Source organism: Astyanax mexicanus, chromosome 1 (genome assembly GCF_023375975.1).
Source record: "Astyanax mexicanus isolate ESR-SI-001 chromosome 1, AstMex3_surface, whole genome shotgun sequence".
Taxonomy (NCBI): domain Eukaryota; kingdom Metazoa; phylum Chordata; class Actinopteri; order Characiformes; family Acestrorhamphidae; genus Astyanax; species Astyanax mexicanus.
The window spans coordinates 108,482,693-108,498,008 of record NC_064408.1 but is presented as its reverse complement, the minus strand read 5'-3'; the positions used below and the strand labels follow the sequence as shown (position 1 = coordinate 108,498,008).

At 37.9% G+C, this 15,316-nt stretch overlaps 1 protein-coding gene across 2 annotated transcripts in view; it reads right to left on the bottom strand.

The window, feature by feature from the left end:
• The window catches only part of LOC103040889 (intermembrane lipid transfer protein VPS13B), a 315,108-nt gene that overhangs the window by 163,904 nt on the left and 135,888 nt on the right, over positions 1 to 15,316 (bottom strand). For both annotated transcript variants that reach the window (XM_049463977.1, XM_049463976.1), the window contains exons 20-21: positions 10,022 to 10,134; positions 8,035 to 8,173 (exon numbers count right to left, since the gene is read on the bottom strand). In XM_049463977.1, coding sequence (XP_049319934.1) covers positions 8,035 to 8,173; positions 10,022 to 10,134 — 252 coding nt within the window. The remainder of the gene's footprint in view (positions 1 to 8,034; positions 8,174 to 10,021; positions 10,135 to 15,316) is intronic.

Below are 15,316 nucleotides of genomic sequence, written 5' to 3'. Positions count from 1 at the left end.
AGATCACAAGCCAACAAACCAAGATGAACTGCTTGAATTTTTGCACCAGGAGAGGCATAAAGTTATCCAAAAGCAGCGTGTAAGACTGGTGGAGGAGAACATGCCAAGATGCATGAAAACTGTGATTAAAAACAGGGTTATTCCACCAAATCTTGATTTCTGAACTCTTAAAACATGAATATGAACTTGTTTTATTTGCATTATATGAGGTCTAAAAGTTCAGCTTCTTTATAAAATAAAACAACAATGTCCATTTTACTCAAACTCAGAGCCTGGCCATCAGGAGCTGCAGCCAAAGAAAATTATCACAGTTGGTCATGTTCTCTCTGGGTGGATAGATGGTGTTCTCTCTCCTCATCAGTCCCAGTGTGATGCTGGGCGGCAGAGGCCAGAGCTGTTGGCAGCCTGGTGATGATGCATTAATGGTTCTAATAGTTTGAAAAAAAAGTGTTGGTTGACTTCACATGCATCAGAGAATCTGCAGCTCTACAGAAAAAAATAATAGAGCACTTAAAAATGGAGGTGTTTCTTTGGTTTCACCAAATTATAAACCTCTGGAATTTAATCAAGAGGAAGATGGATAAGCACAAGCCATCAAACCAAACTGAACTGCTTAAAATTGTGCACCAGGAGTGTCAAAGTTATCCAAAAGCAGCGTGTAAGACTGATGGAGGAGAACATGCCAAGATGCATGAAAACTGTGATTAAAAACCAGGGATATTCTACCTAATATTGATTTCTGAACTCTTAACACTTTATGAATATGAATTTGTTTTCTTTGCATTATTTGAGTCTGAAAGCTCTGTTTCTATGTTGTTATTTCAGCCATTTCTCAATTTCTGCTCTAAAGCAATCACTAAATGATAAAATTGTTATTTGAAATTTGGGAGAAATGTTGTCTGTAGTTTATAGAATAAAACAACAATGTTCATTTTACTCAAACATACATCTATAAATAGCTAAATCAGAGAAACTGATTCAGAAACTGAAGTGCTCTCTTATTTTTAGTTTTCCAGAGCTGTATGTGCTTGTCCTTACACTTCAAGTGTAGGAAGCATTGGGGGCAAGTCGTAGGGAGAGTCATAGTAAGTTGATGAGCTACCAGTTAATAGGCTCAGTTAATTAGAAATAAATTTAGCTAAAATTAAAGAAGAGGAAAAAAAGATAACCGAAATAAGTGTATGTCAGAAATCAGAGGAAAGCTGCTGACTCGAAAGGTCATACGTTCACAAAAAGCCTGAAAAACAGGCATGTGTGAACCAGCATCCCAAACCACCCACTGCCCACAATCCCATCATCTACAATATATTACATCAACAGCTCTTCTAATGGCCCTCCTTCATATCCTTTACAGTCCTTCCAGTTTGTCACATTGAGCGCGCTCACAGCCAGCCCGCCGAGCCAAGGGCACGAGAAGAGACGAGAAATAAATTCCCTGCGAATGAAACAAATGGCAGTCTTTTCATCTGGGGACCACCAAAACAAGTGTGCAATACAGAGGGAGCTTTAATGGTCTTTTATTAAAGCGGGGCCTCCAATCTGATATTAATGCAATCCAACGACACTGCACATCAGAGGCAGGGCACACGAACACCCCCCCCAAACCCCTCCCCACCCAACAAGCTCTAACTACAGCACATGCTGTCCCCCTCTGCCCTCCACCAGCACTCAGCCACAGGGCTGTAAAAAATCCCCCTGGCTGATTCTCATCTCTGTACAGCCCTGAAGCTCTCCGGAATGTTCCAGCTGTACTGGTTTATAATAAAATGGAGTGCTGTGTGCATGGCTCCAGCTGCAACCGGACACAGCCACACACCTCTGTGTGTGTGGACTTGCGTGCAGTTCATTTGTTTTGGATGCGGTTTGGTTGCTGTTTGTTTGAACGCTTCCCTAACAGTCCCTAACTGTTCGTGGGGCGGGACTTGGGAGCGGGTGCTTATTGGACAGATTGTGACGTGCGGTCTCGCATAGCAGCATCCATTCTTTTAATGGTTCCTGATTCATTATTCTGATCAAATAAACTTAACTACAGCTGTGAGCAATAACACATTGGAATAACCCATATACTGTATTTGCATAAGCTGCTAATAAAATGTGGCCTGATCTTTATTAAAGTCACATTAGAAATAAACTAAAAAAAACACAAACGCCTGTACAGTTCATGTTGTTTATTGAGCTCATTGAGTAAACAGCACCAGTGCAGCTAAGAAAATGCACTGTACGTGATCAACAGGGCCCTATTTAAGGAATCATAAGGCTTTAAGTACTGGTGTAATGGTGGGAAAAGTACAGCTAGCGCAGCTAATTTTTTTAATTAATCATGAATGTATTTTGGGGCGTAACATCCGAGCCTTCACTACTAGAATCTGCAACAGCTTCTTCCACCAGGCAGTCAGACTCCTCAACACACAGAGACAGAGCTGAACCCCACCCCACCCACCACACACCCAACACACTCACACAGATCTAAACTAAACCCACACCACCTTTTACACAGAATCTCAGCACACAGAGACCGAAATGTCTTTATTCCTATCAGCAATATTTGCTGCTACTCTCAAAAACTATAAACTCTCTACCTCATTAACTGTTGTGATTATATATGTTCTATATGTTACAGTATGTTACACATCTCTGCACCTTATCCTCACTATGCACATTAATACGTAATTTCACTACACCGTGTACCTGTACTCAGATGTAATGACAATAAAAGCCTCCTGACTTGACTTGACATGAAATAAACCAGCAAGGTTCATACACCCTTTAACCAATAAATTTATGATTTTTTCATGAATTTTCCATGCCTTTAATTTTCATGATCATACGATTTTTAAAACATCAGTACAGACATGGACAATAAAATCAAAAACCAACTTAAACTATAATTAAAATTGATATAATTTAGTAGGTGTAAAATAATCAGATAAAATGTTGACACACAATCTTTAATAATAAAATGTGTGTCAGATCCTGAGAGCTCCATTGTGTAGGGCTGAATTACTGAATTAACTCTGAGCTGATTTATTTGTTAGCTTAAAACAGATTTTCTCCATCAACAAACAGGGAAACAAAGATTTGTAGACCAAATTTCCATGACTTTTCCAAAACTTAGCCAGGCCTGGAAATTGCCATTTTCAAATTCCGTGACTTTTCTAGGTTTTTCATGACCAAACGGACCCTGAACCAATCAGCAAGTCATTTTCCATTCCCCTTATAAGCCAGGTGTGCTCTGACTTTGACATATTGATATTTTAACAGGGCAGCTACCTGCACGTTGGCTTAGCTGCCAAATGACATGCGCTATGGGTTTGTGCACTGCTGTAACAAGCGTTAGGCATGCACATGTGACAATTCTTGGCTAAGGTAGCAATGAACATCTGTTGACTGTTGTTTAGGTTGTTTTTTTCAGTCAGTGGCACACATGTGTTTTTTGTTGCCAAGATAGCAATAAGCCAGAAATTTACCTGAACTCAGTGCTATTTAAGTGCCCAGGTGGAAGGTATAAAAAATAGACTGTTGGTGCAGTGTATAGACTGTTGGACACACCTTGTGCAGGGTGTAAGACAGGGCCCTTAATGTGAATAATTTCTCCAAGAGCTATTTTCAAAAAAGGGCTTTAACTAAGGAGATAAGTGTTTTGAATAATATCAAGATGCTGTAGCTTGACCTGTATCCAAGAAATCTAAGAAAAAACATTAAATTCAAACCTCAAATCTTATTTGCAGCTTTAGGAAACATTTGGCGGAGGTAGCTGCTGATACAGAAAGGTGTGTGTGTTCTTAAATTTAAAGATTCACTTGTTCTAGTGTGTATAAAATCAATGTTTTTCCAAAAGAAAATACAAAACATGAGACATATCTACCATGGTTTTAAAATTGATCATTTCAAGGACTGTATGCTAAAGAAATCCAGCATTACACATATTTTAATGACTCATCCTCAAAAAACAACAAAGTGAGTACACCCCCCAAGCATGCAAGTATAAATCGCCCAATGTCCCAGTGGTTATGAGCGATATTTCATGTCTTGTTCATTTAGAAACTCGGGTCTCTAAATCATATGTATGACCTCCAGTGCATCAACAACTACGTCAACAAGTCGCTTAATAGCTAAAATGATGACTGGCTAAAGATTCTAGAGCAGATTTCCCCCTCCAGTCCGTGAACACGCGGGGTGTGTGCCGGTGGCTGAGCACACATACCAAACTCACATTTTATTCATTAGACTTAAATCATGCACTGTGCGGGCGCTTCACACACAAATCAACTATACTATTAATTACAGAAAGGCGGGAATCTGCAGCGGAGAGGGAAGTGGGTTTAAGTCCAGCTCTGGAGTGAGTATGTGCATTATATCCCACTGTATTTTTTTTTTGTGTAACGAGAAACACTCTGCTTTTACTGTTTCTAGCTTTTGATTGCACTTGGAAACAGGCTGTGAGCTGCACATGCACATCAGTACAATGATGGTGAGGTTGGCTCGAGAGCATGCAAGTTAAATTCAGATCCATAACTGTAAACATAAGCCTACTTTTTTACAGGCAATTAATGCAAACAAACAACAGTAGAAAAACTAGTCAGAATCACTTTTTTTTTAAAGAATTAATTAAGATTAATTAAAGAAGCATTAATGAAGCCCAACTCACATTTACTTAAGACCACCTGAATGTTCCACAGTGTTTCAAAAAAATATTCTATAGACAGAAGAGACAAAAGTGGATAAAGTTATGTGTGGAGGAAAAAGAACAATTCACAAACAGCAACACTTCACAAAAATACCAAACAACAACTGCAAGAATAAATGTATATATATATATATATATATATATATATATATATATATATATATATATATATATATATATATATATATATATATATTTATATTTATATATATAAATATATATGAACTGTTCTTTATATATATATATATATATATATATATATATAAACTTGATATATATATAAACCCTTTAGAATAACCCATGTCTCTGCACTGATTACTAATCAATAGTGGTCTGATCCCAATCTAACAAATACACTTAACATAACTAATAATACACAAACTGTATAGTGTTCAATTTGTTTATTGAGCTCACTCAAAGAACATTGCAGGCTAAAAAAAGTAAACCTCAATATCTATGACTTCTCCAAAGGTTGTTCCGTTAAGAAAATGAGATTAGTACACCAGTGCTTTGCCCGACAAATAAAGGCACACAAAATCTAACTACTCTAAATTATGTCATCTCCAAAAATTTTAATATCATTGAAAAGTTACTTTATTTCATTAATTCGGTTTCAAATTTGAAACTCATATATTATGCATATCATATATAATATATATTGATTGTTGATGATTTTGGCTTACAGCTAATGAAAACCCAAAAATCAGTGTCTCAGAAAATTAGAATATTATATAAGACCAATTGGTACTTTTGGCAGTGTGGGCAGTATGTCAAGTCCTGCTGGAAAATGAAATCTAGTGCTGTAAGATTGAGTGGGAAAACACTGCACTGACTTAGACTTGATAATAAAACACAGTGGATCAACACCAGCAGATGACTTGTCTCTCCAAACAAACCATCACTGATTGTAGAAACTTCACACTAGACCTCAAGCAGTTTGAACTGTGTGTCTCTCCACTCTTCATTCGGTCTCTGGTCCCTTGATTTTTAAATGAAATGCTAAATTTACTGATGGTCAGTACAAATGGACACTGCACACCCCACTAGAAAAACTCAACCTCATCCTATCTGTGAAGCATGGTGGAGGGAGTATCATGGTTCATTGTTTGTGACTGTTTTTTGCAGCAGAATGTCAGAGCAGTAGTTCATGACCCCAGGCTGTAAGAAGACATGTAAGAAGATGATGTGGTATTTGGGGTTTAAGAATATAGCTGTACAAGCACAGCAGTTGGTATTGTTGGTATGGACACATTTATGCAATTTATCTGCTGAAGTAGACACTCCTGCTCATCTCCCGGAAAAATGCTTGGGACTGAGGTAAATACTGAGATGTAAAATCTATATTAGCATTATGAGGAATTTGTATTATTATACGAGAAGAGTACCAATACCTAGACCAGCAGGCAACGTTGCAACCTCGAGTAAACAATATCAGCATGATGGCTGGCTTACTGTCCTGATCCAGACCATTAGAAGCAACATAAATTGAGAGTGTGTCTCTGAGCTCCAGAATAAACTCTTTGTGTTTAGGTCTGAAGAGCAGGAGCATGAGTGCTGAGGCGGAGCTCTGCTCTATTAACACTAGGCCTCAGCAGTGCTGAGCTCATCCCACACAGCACGGAGTGGTAGGATCAGCCCCCTTAAAACACACACTCTGCCACTCTCAATTAGCTTTCTGGAAGTCCAGAACTGATGGGCGAGTGGTAGAGTTTGTTTGCTTCAGTGAGTGCAGCTTTATAAGTGAGGCTGACACACTGCAGCCTGCTTGATTGTGTGTGTTTGGGAGAAGCCGAAGAGCCGTGTTTACTGACAGCGATGTTAAGTGTTGCTCTTTGGCAATGGGAGATCTAAACACTGGAAAAGCAATCAAGCCAGATTTAATAACTAAACAAAAGATGAGGGCCTCAAAAGCTCTATACCGTTCACACACCCCCGCACACACACATTCAGGGGTCAGTCTGCATACAGACGCCCTAATGGAGGATTACATGTGAGATAACTGCAGTGGCGCTATCTCCCATCATAACAATCCAGAGAGTGCACTAGAGAGTGTGCTGTTTAAAAGTGACGCATTAACTCAATACGCTGAGAAGCTAAAGCAACAAAAACATGCGTTGTAGTTTGTCTAATGTGCATGGGCACTATTGCAAGATGTTTTTGAACCACTTTTGATTTTATAATGATGTAAAAGTTTTAGATTCTCTGCCTTAACCGGAGCAGAAGTCCAACCCGAACTCAGGTCGGATCAAACCCTTTCCTCAGGCCCTGTCCGGTCGTGCTCAAGAAAATGGTCTGTGATGTAGTCCTACGCTTTTTTAATGCTATTTTTCATTTTATATAAAGCTATGCCGTGATAATCACAATATAGCAAAGTAACAAAATCAAACTGTGATCAATACAAAGTTAGAATGTTATAATCACGCACTGTTATAAGTGTGTGTTATAAGCACAATCACTGTTCTGCACAGTGCACACACCAGCATTTACACTCACCTGCAGCCGCAGCCTTCTGCTTGGATAATAAAATTAAAAAACTATACACGTCAGTCAAACGCCGGGAAGTGCAAACCTGAATTTTCCGAACAACAATAAAACAATGGAAAACAATGGATTTTTTTAGGGCAGAAATCAATGCAGGCACCTTAGACACATGCCATGATCAGTAAGCATAATCATGTCTTTCTTGCGGGAAATACACTTAAATAATAGGTCTTTGCTTGATCCATGCTGCAGTGTTCATTAAAGGTCTTATTCCATAATTTTCTTTTTTATTCTTTTTAAAATGTCTAGTTGTGGTCTCTAGTGTAAATGAATGCCATGCGAGCTGTTTTTTGTGAAAAAGTGCTCCGGTGATCCGGTATAATCGTGTTTTAGTCCAGTGTAGGAGTCAGCGGGGAAAAACGATAGGACTTTGTGCAGGACTACATGCAAATATATTGCCTTTGATTGGCTAACAGCACCACGAGGCAGCGAGTAGGACAACAGGTAGAAATCTTTTTTTCACTAATAACAGTCTTCATGCATGTTCTATATGTTACAGTATGTTACATTTCTCTGTACCTTATTCTCACCACGCACATTTCATTGTACCGTATCGGTACTAGTGCTGGGCGATATGGGGAAAAATCATATATAACGTTATGGATTTTTTTTATATCACGATAACAATATATCATGATATACGACATTTGAGTATGTTTTCAGTTATTATGTTATTATGCTTTGCTAAAAGATAGAAATACGTGGCTACTGTGGTGGAACAAAATCAGGCGCTTTTAATCAACAGACAAAAAATAACCGCACTACTCTGGCACTGTGTGTGAGGAAGGAAGTGTGATTTAGATTACCTGTTACAGTCTTTGTTTTGAGCGGACTGCTGGCGTAGTCTGAAGCCTGATTGGACAACGGTTTGGCCAGTGGAGTACTGCCAACTGATGCTTCATCCTCTCTCCTCTTCACCTTCACCATCGGAACTACAGTTGCAGCCTGAAACATACGAGTGTGCAGAAAACCACATAAACACACTCAAGAGACTACCACATAACACAGCAATAAAATCAATTAGCTGCACAATCAAGCATGATTCACTGAGACTGGGAAAGGGGATCAGCAGCAGTCCCCCTTTAACCATAGAGAATGCAGTCATTCTGACATTAATGGATTTTTTAGTGTTTCCCAACTGTTATAAAGCTGTGATTCAACAGTATGTTTATGTACAGCAATGTGTGAGGAAGCACCAGAACACAGTACCACATCAAGCTTAAAATTCATCAAGCAACACTGATGAATAGCACTAAATTCCAGGTAAAATGCCTACATTTTTACAGGAAATACAATATGTTATTATTAGTATGTAGATTTGTAAATTCACAGCCTGATTGTTTTGTAAGTCACAATTGAAATTTACTAAATACAATCTAAATAAACAAATGCCACACAAACAGGTATATTTATATATCTTTATGCTTGAAATTAAGCACATTGAGTAAACATCCACAAAACAGGCTAGAAAAAGTAAATTAAACTTTTGTCTGGATTTTTGCATTGATTTTACTTTTGAATAAAATATGGCCTGATCAAATAATCAAAGTGACAAAAAATGTTCTTGGAAAAAGAATATAGTACACCAACACCAAAAACACCCAACTGTGACGCATGGTGGCGGGAGCATCATGGTTTGGTGTCTTGCTGACTCAAAAAAACAACACATTTAAAGATGACCCCCGTTTAAAAAGAGGTGTTGTGTGATGCAACAAGACACAAAATGACCCAAAGACCTAAAAAATGGTTAATAAAGATATATATTTTGGAATGGTCAAATCCTGACCATAACCCTATTGAGATGCAGTGGCATGACCTGAAGAGAAAATCCATTTGCAACACAAACAATTTACGTTTTCTTTATAAACAATATAAACACTACAACTGATTGTGTGTTTTAGTTTAGTTAGATTAGTATATGTACAGAACTGACTTTTTCCATTCATTAGAACTCCCTCTATCATACATGTGAAATTAGCCACTGACTCTTTTTGAACTGCTGCTGATGCATCTTTGTCAAACAGCATCACAACGCACTCAGAGGAAAGCGCAGCGACTCGGTTTAGATATATCAGCTCACAGACGCCTTGTGTTGCAGACAATCACCCTTTGGAGCGCCATCTACCCACCCAGAGACAGCAAAGCCAAATGTGTTCTCTCGGGGCTCCGGCAGCTGATGGCAAGCTGCATGACCGGGATTCGAACTAGCCAGCTCGCAATTATAGTGGGACCTTATATTTTGGACCAATCAGAGCCCCAGACTATGTTTTTTTTTTTTTTTTTTTTAATGAATCAATGCCATTCAGGAAAATTAAAAATGTTCACTTACATATTCTTGCTGAGAAACTACAAAAGACTAAAAGAAAACAATGACTCTTTAAGCTGGTGGGGTCACCACTAATACTACTATACTGTTCCTGTTTTGACTTGCCTGAGGACTTATGTCTCACTGCTACTCAGCTTCACTGACCCCCTACACTGGCAGTCAGGGTCACACCCTACTCATTTACTTTTTTCATTCCCTTCTCCTCTACATGTGTCCTCCCTGCTCGCCTCTCCTCCACAATTTGTTCTCTTATCACTCACTGCAGTCCTTCACCTTCTCATTCTGCAGCAAAAGCAACATTCTGTAGAGGCGGATCCCGACCCTGGCAGGGCAGGACCAGCATTTTTCAAAGCTAGTGCCTTAAAACAAACACACACACACATACACATGCACACACACACACACGAAGAGGAAATAGAAAGATACAATCATAATCGAGAGTCAGAGATAGAGGTAGACGGTCTTACCTGCTGTGTCTTCCGACCGCTGCTGGGTCTCTGAGGCTGGTGGAGGAGCCAAGTGGACAGAACTGGATCCACATTCACAGCAATGCCTTGCACACTGACTAGCATCACTGCACCTATAACATAAACGCGCACACACACACACACAAACATCACCATTATACACTCACTGCCTGGACAAAAAAAAAAAGTGGGTTTAACTAAGCAAATGATGCGGGGTTGATGCTGCAGTTGGACAGGTCTGGGTTCAGCAACAGTGCGTGCTGAAAGAATGAGGTCAGCTGACCTCCTGAATATACTGAATATAGACAGTGTTATTTAATCAATGGATTTTTTCTTCCCTGATGATACGAGCATATTCCAAGATGAACAATGTCAGGATTCATGGGGCTGGAATCGTGAAAGTGTGATTCAGGGAGCATGAGATCATCCAGTCCAGACCTTAACCTCATTGAGAATCTTTGGGATGTGCTGGAGAAGACTTTGTGCAGTGGTCAGACTCTACCATCATCAATGATGTTGCAAGATCTTGGTGAAAATTAAATTAATGCAGCACTGGATTGAAATAAATCTTGTGACATTGCAGAAGCTTATTGAAACAATGCCACAGTGAATGCGTGCTGCAATCAAAGCTTTTATTTGGGTCAGGCAGTGTATAAGAAATATGGTACCTACAAAACACTTCAACCAGCTCATCAGGAACATTCTGCACAGGTGGGTCTAAATACATTTTATATGTGTTTAATTAATGTTTTGCCTAAAACAAACTGGGGAATTGGTGCCGTCATCCCACCAACTGCACGTAAACACTGGTTGTGAATGCTGGAGTGGGTGAATGCCAATGTTTTATGTGTAATCATGTCTATGTTACCTTCTGGCTCTCTCCTCTAGTTAAGTTCCCACACTCTACTAATGTTCATATTCTGTATAATCTATACATTCAAACAGAACTCATTTAATCTCTTTATCTGTCCTGCCTGATTTTGATAAAAGACTGTTGACTGTCGACTTTTGAGTAACCTGCCTTATACTGAATTTAGCCTGCCAGTTTCACAGACAGGGATTAGGCCTACATAAGATCCTATTAACTGAAAATGTATATTTAAAATGCTGTATATATTCTAAAACTAGGCTTAATTCTTGTTTGGAAAACTCTATTTTAAACTCTATATTAACTGTGTTAATCTGATTTCAAACCCTAATTTATGAATGCTATTTCTAAGTAGTTTTGACAAAAAAAAGAATCAGCTTTCCTTTTTGTCAGTCCTGGTTCCTCCCAAGGATAAATCCTCCAGTTTATAAGCAGTTTTTTTCTTGTCCCCCTTTGTTCACCTCCAGTTAGCTCATTAAGGGTTCCGTGAGTTAATCATTTGGCTGTTTATGAATAAGAAATACTAAATGCCCTCATGCTGATAAAGGTCTACAGTGACAGCAGCTATTACTGCTTCACATATTTAACACTAAGGGTAATGACAGTCATAAATTTAAAAACATTTTGACAAGTCGGTAGCTAAAGATGTGTGCCTGTGTGTCTGCGCACTGTAATTAGCTCTGTAACCAAGTAGTTAAATGACTCACTTTCCAATCAGCAGACCAGGGTTCACAACCCCCTCGGGGAAGCACACTGCTGCTCTAATATAGGATGATGAGACGTAGTTCCTATTGCAACATTTCCTCCAATCTAATGACTGTAACGCTGTGCATGTTGTCCTTAACGAATCTCTCTCTCACACACACACACACGCACATGTACATCTGATATCAGTCCAGAAATGTAGTATTTTTTAACAGTGTATTTGTACCCATAAAACAGTATGAAACATTAGAACATAATTACTGAGTCTGTGATCTCGTTTTTCATTGTTTCTGTAAATCACTAATACCGATACAGTCAGAAATAGGGTCATGGGTCTTGCAACAGGACAATGACCCAAAACACACAGCTAAAAACACCCAATAATCGTTTAACTGCAGTGATTTCCTTAAAAAGTTGTGCAACAAAATATAAAGTTAATGGTACCATCATTTCTGTCCAGGCCTGTTCCATGAGTTTTTTTTTTTTTTTTGAAGCATGTTAAAAAAAAACTTTAATTTGTTCCTTTTTATAGCTTTGTTATTTATTATTACTTCTGTATATATATTCCATCTAAAAATGAGGAGTCTCTTTGATTTTACCCAATTTAAAACCTCTGAAATATAATCAAGAAGAAGATGGATGATCACAAACACTGAACTGCTTGATTTTTTGCAACACGAGTGATAAAGTTATCCAAAAGTAGTGTGTAAGACTGGTGGAGGAGAACATGTTAAGATGCATAAAAACTGTGATTAAAAACCAGGGTTATTCCACCAAATGTTGATTTCTGAACTCTTAAAACATTATGAATATGAACTTGTTTTTTTTTTTTTGCATTATGTAAGGTAAGTACAAAACTTTTTTCATTACTTTTTCACCATTTCTCTTTTTTTTGCAAATAAATGCTGTAAATATGACAATATTTTTATTTGGAATTTGGGAGAACTGTTGTCAGTAGTTTATAGAATAAAACAACAATGTTAATTTTATTCAAATATATAACTATAAATAGCAAAATCAGAGAAACTGATCATTTTGAAGTGGTCTCTTCTTAAACAATACAAAACTGCAGCACTTTTATTGTATAGCTCCTCCTATTTGGGACATGGCAGTGGTATGTATAGTAAATTAGCTATGTTCAGTTTTTTTGCTGATTATGCTATGCATACACTTTTTCTTCAACATATTAAAAGGCTTGCCCAACTGGATGCAGATCAGGTGACTGACTTGACCAGTCAAGAATTTTTCCACTTTTTAGCTGTGACAGATTCCTTCAATGCTTCGGCAGCATGTTTTAGATCATTGTCTCGCTGTTGGATAAAGCACAATCCAATAAGTCTGGAGGCATTATTCGAAACTTAAGCTGAAAGATGTTTCTGTATACAACAGAAGACATTTTCATTCTGCCGTAAGCAACTACATCATAATGAAGCAGAGTGAGACAGCACTCTTTAACGTCCAGTCAGACTTAAACCAGAACAGCCCCTTTAACTCTGGATTTCTTCTTCCATTATAGTCCCTAAGATGAGCATTCTGTGCGGATCTTTATTTGCTTAGTTGTCTGTTTTACTTCTTCATAATTTAAATACTTTATACATTAAGATTTGGACCTTTTCTCAGTCATATGATGGAATTTCTTTCACTGTCATGGCTCTGTTCCTCATGCTGCCAAAAAGAAAAAAATAAGTATGTACAAACACTACTGAAGTAATTAAACATACTTTGTGTAAACACTTTAGAAGCCATAATCTATGTTCCAAACATTATGGTGAATCGAAATGGATTAAATGAGAATGGGCATATACAGCTCTGGAAAAAATTAAGAGACAACTTAAATCAACAGATTTTTTTTTTTGCTATTTACAGGTATATATTTGAGTAAAATAAACATTGTTGTTTTATTCTATAAACTACAGACAACATTTCTTCCAAATTCCAAATAAAAATACTGTCATTTAGAGCATTTATTTGCCGAAAATGAGAAATGGCTGAAATAACAAATTACAGACCTCAAATAATGCAAAGAAAACAAGTTCATATTCATAAAGTTTTAAGAGTTCAGAAATCAATAATTGGTGGAATAACCCTGGTTTTTAATCACAGTGTTCATGCATCTTGGCATGTTCTCCTCCACCAGTCTTACACACTGCTTTTGGTAACTTTATGCCACTCCTAGTGCAAAAAATACAAGCAAGAGGTTTTCAATTTGGTAAAATCAAAGAAAATCATCATTTGTAAGTGGTCTCTTATTTTTTTTCCAGAGCTGTATAGATAAGATGTGCACTAATGGCAACATTAAAATGTGTGATTGAACTGTTTAAATACAAATTAAAACTGTGAAGTACAGAATCAAATAAAAAAGGAAGACATAAACCGGAATTACTTGTATTAATTATTATTATTATAGTATTTTCTCTATAGATTTATATATTTTTGTTTAATTTAGCTTTATGGAAGTGATTACAGCTCTAACAGCTATCTGTGTCTCTCTTATGCACATACGTTGGGCTGTAATGAGTGTGTAATTTGCCTGCTCGGCACTGAAATACACTGGATGTTATATGAGCATTCAAAGCATGTCACAGAGCCAAAAATAACATTTTCTTTTGATAAATGCCCGTGCAACTTGAGACTTTCTAAGGGTTTAGCTGATTCTTAAATAATAATCTTCACCACCAGGCCTGGCCTGATCTAATGGCCCAGGAGTGCAGCCATAATCACTCCCATGCCGCTGGGATTAAGCAGAAATCTCCAGAGCAAGCCGGAATGCCTCGGTCTTCCGATAAGAGAACGCTCCATCCCACAGATGAGTTCCGAAACCCTTCAGAGGGGCTTTCGGAATCTTTTACTCCAGGCCCCCGAGGAGTGGCAGCTAGAAAAGCATTCAGAAGGCTGACCGGCTTTCACAATCAAGGTCAAACATGGCCAGCGTGTTTCATGCACACAAAAAAAAGACACCGTTTACGTTCTGTTGCTATGATTTCACTACCTCATCCATTAATGAAATGAACATAGAGGCACAGCACTGTCATCAACACTGAGAGATACTTGTAGGTACATATTACAACTGCCAAAGGGTTTCCATCACAAAGACTGTAAATATTGATTACATTTTTATTAATTGAGCTGAAGACAAACATTATTGGAGACAAATGTTCTACTTTTGGATGGTTAAACAGACCCCACACCAGATTTGCCCAGTAATATTACTGCTATTTCTACCAGCTGAACGTTAAGGGTTAAATAAAGTAAGTATTAAATACTGTAAACACCTGCAGCATGTCCGTATTTTTAACAAATAAACACTTTTCTAGGCTTCTAGGCTTGAACTTACTTTAAAGACTTTTTTTTTTTAAACTTCAAGGTAAAATATTCATGGTGAATTTTAAAATGTAGCCTAACAACAGTAGTAACTGTCTAATGTGGCATTTAGATGAATGATAAAGCTATTGTGGTCAGTAACTGTGGTCAGAAACCAGTAACTATGGTCAGTAACCTGCAATTGTGGGCAGTAACTGTCTTCAGTAAATGTGAACTTACTTACACAAAAGTAAATGTAGTCAGTAACCAGTAACTATGGTACAGTAACCAGTAACTGTGGTCAGTAACCAGTAACTGTGGTCAGTAACTGGTCAGTAACCAGTAACTGTGGTCAGTAACTGTGGTACAGTAACCAGTAACTGTGGTCAGTAACCAGTAACTGTGGTCAGTAACTGGTCAGT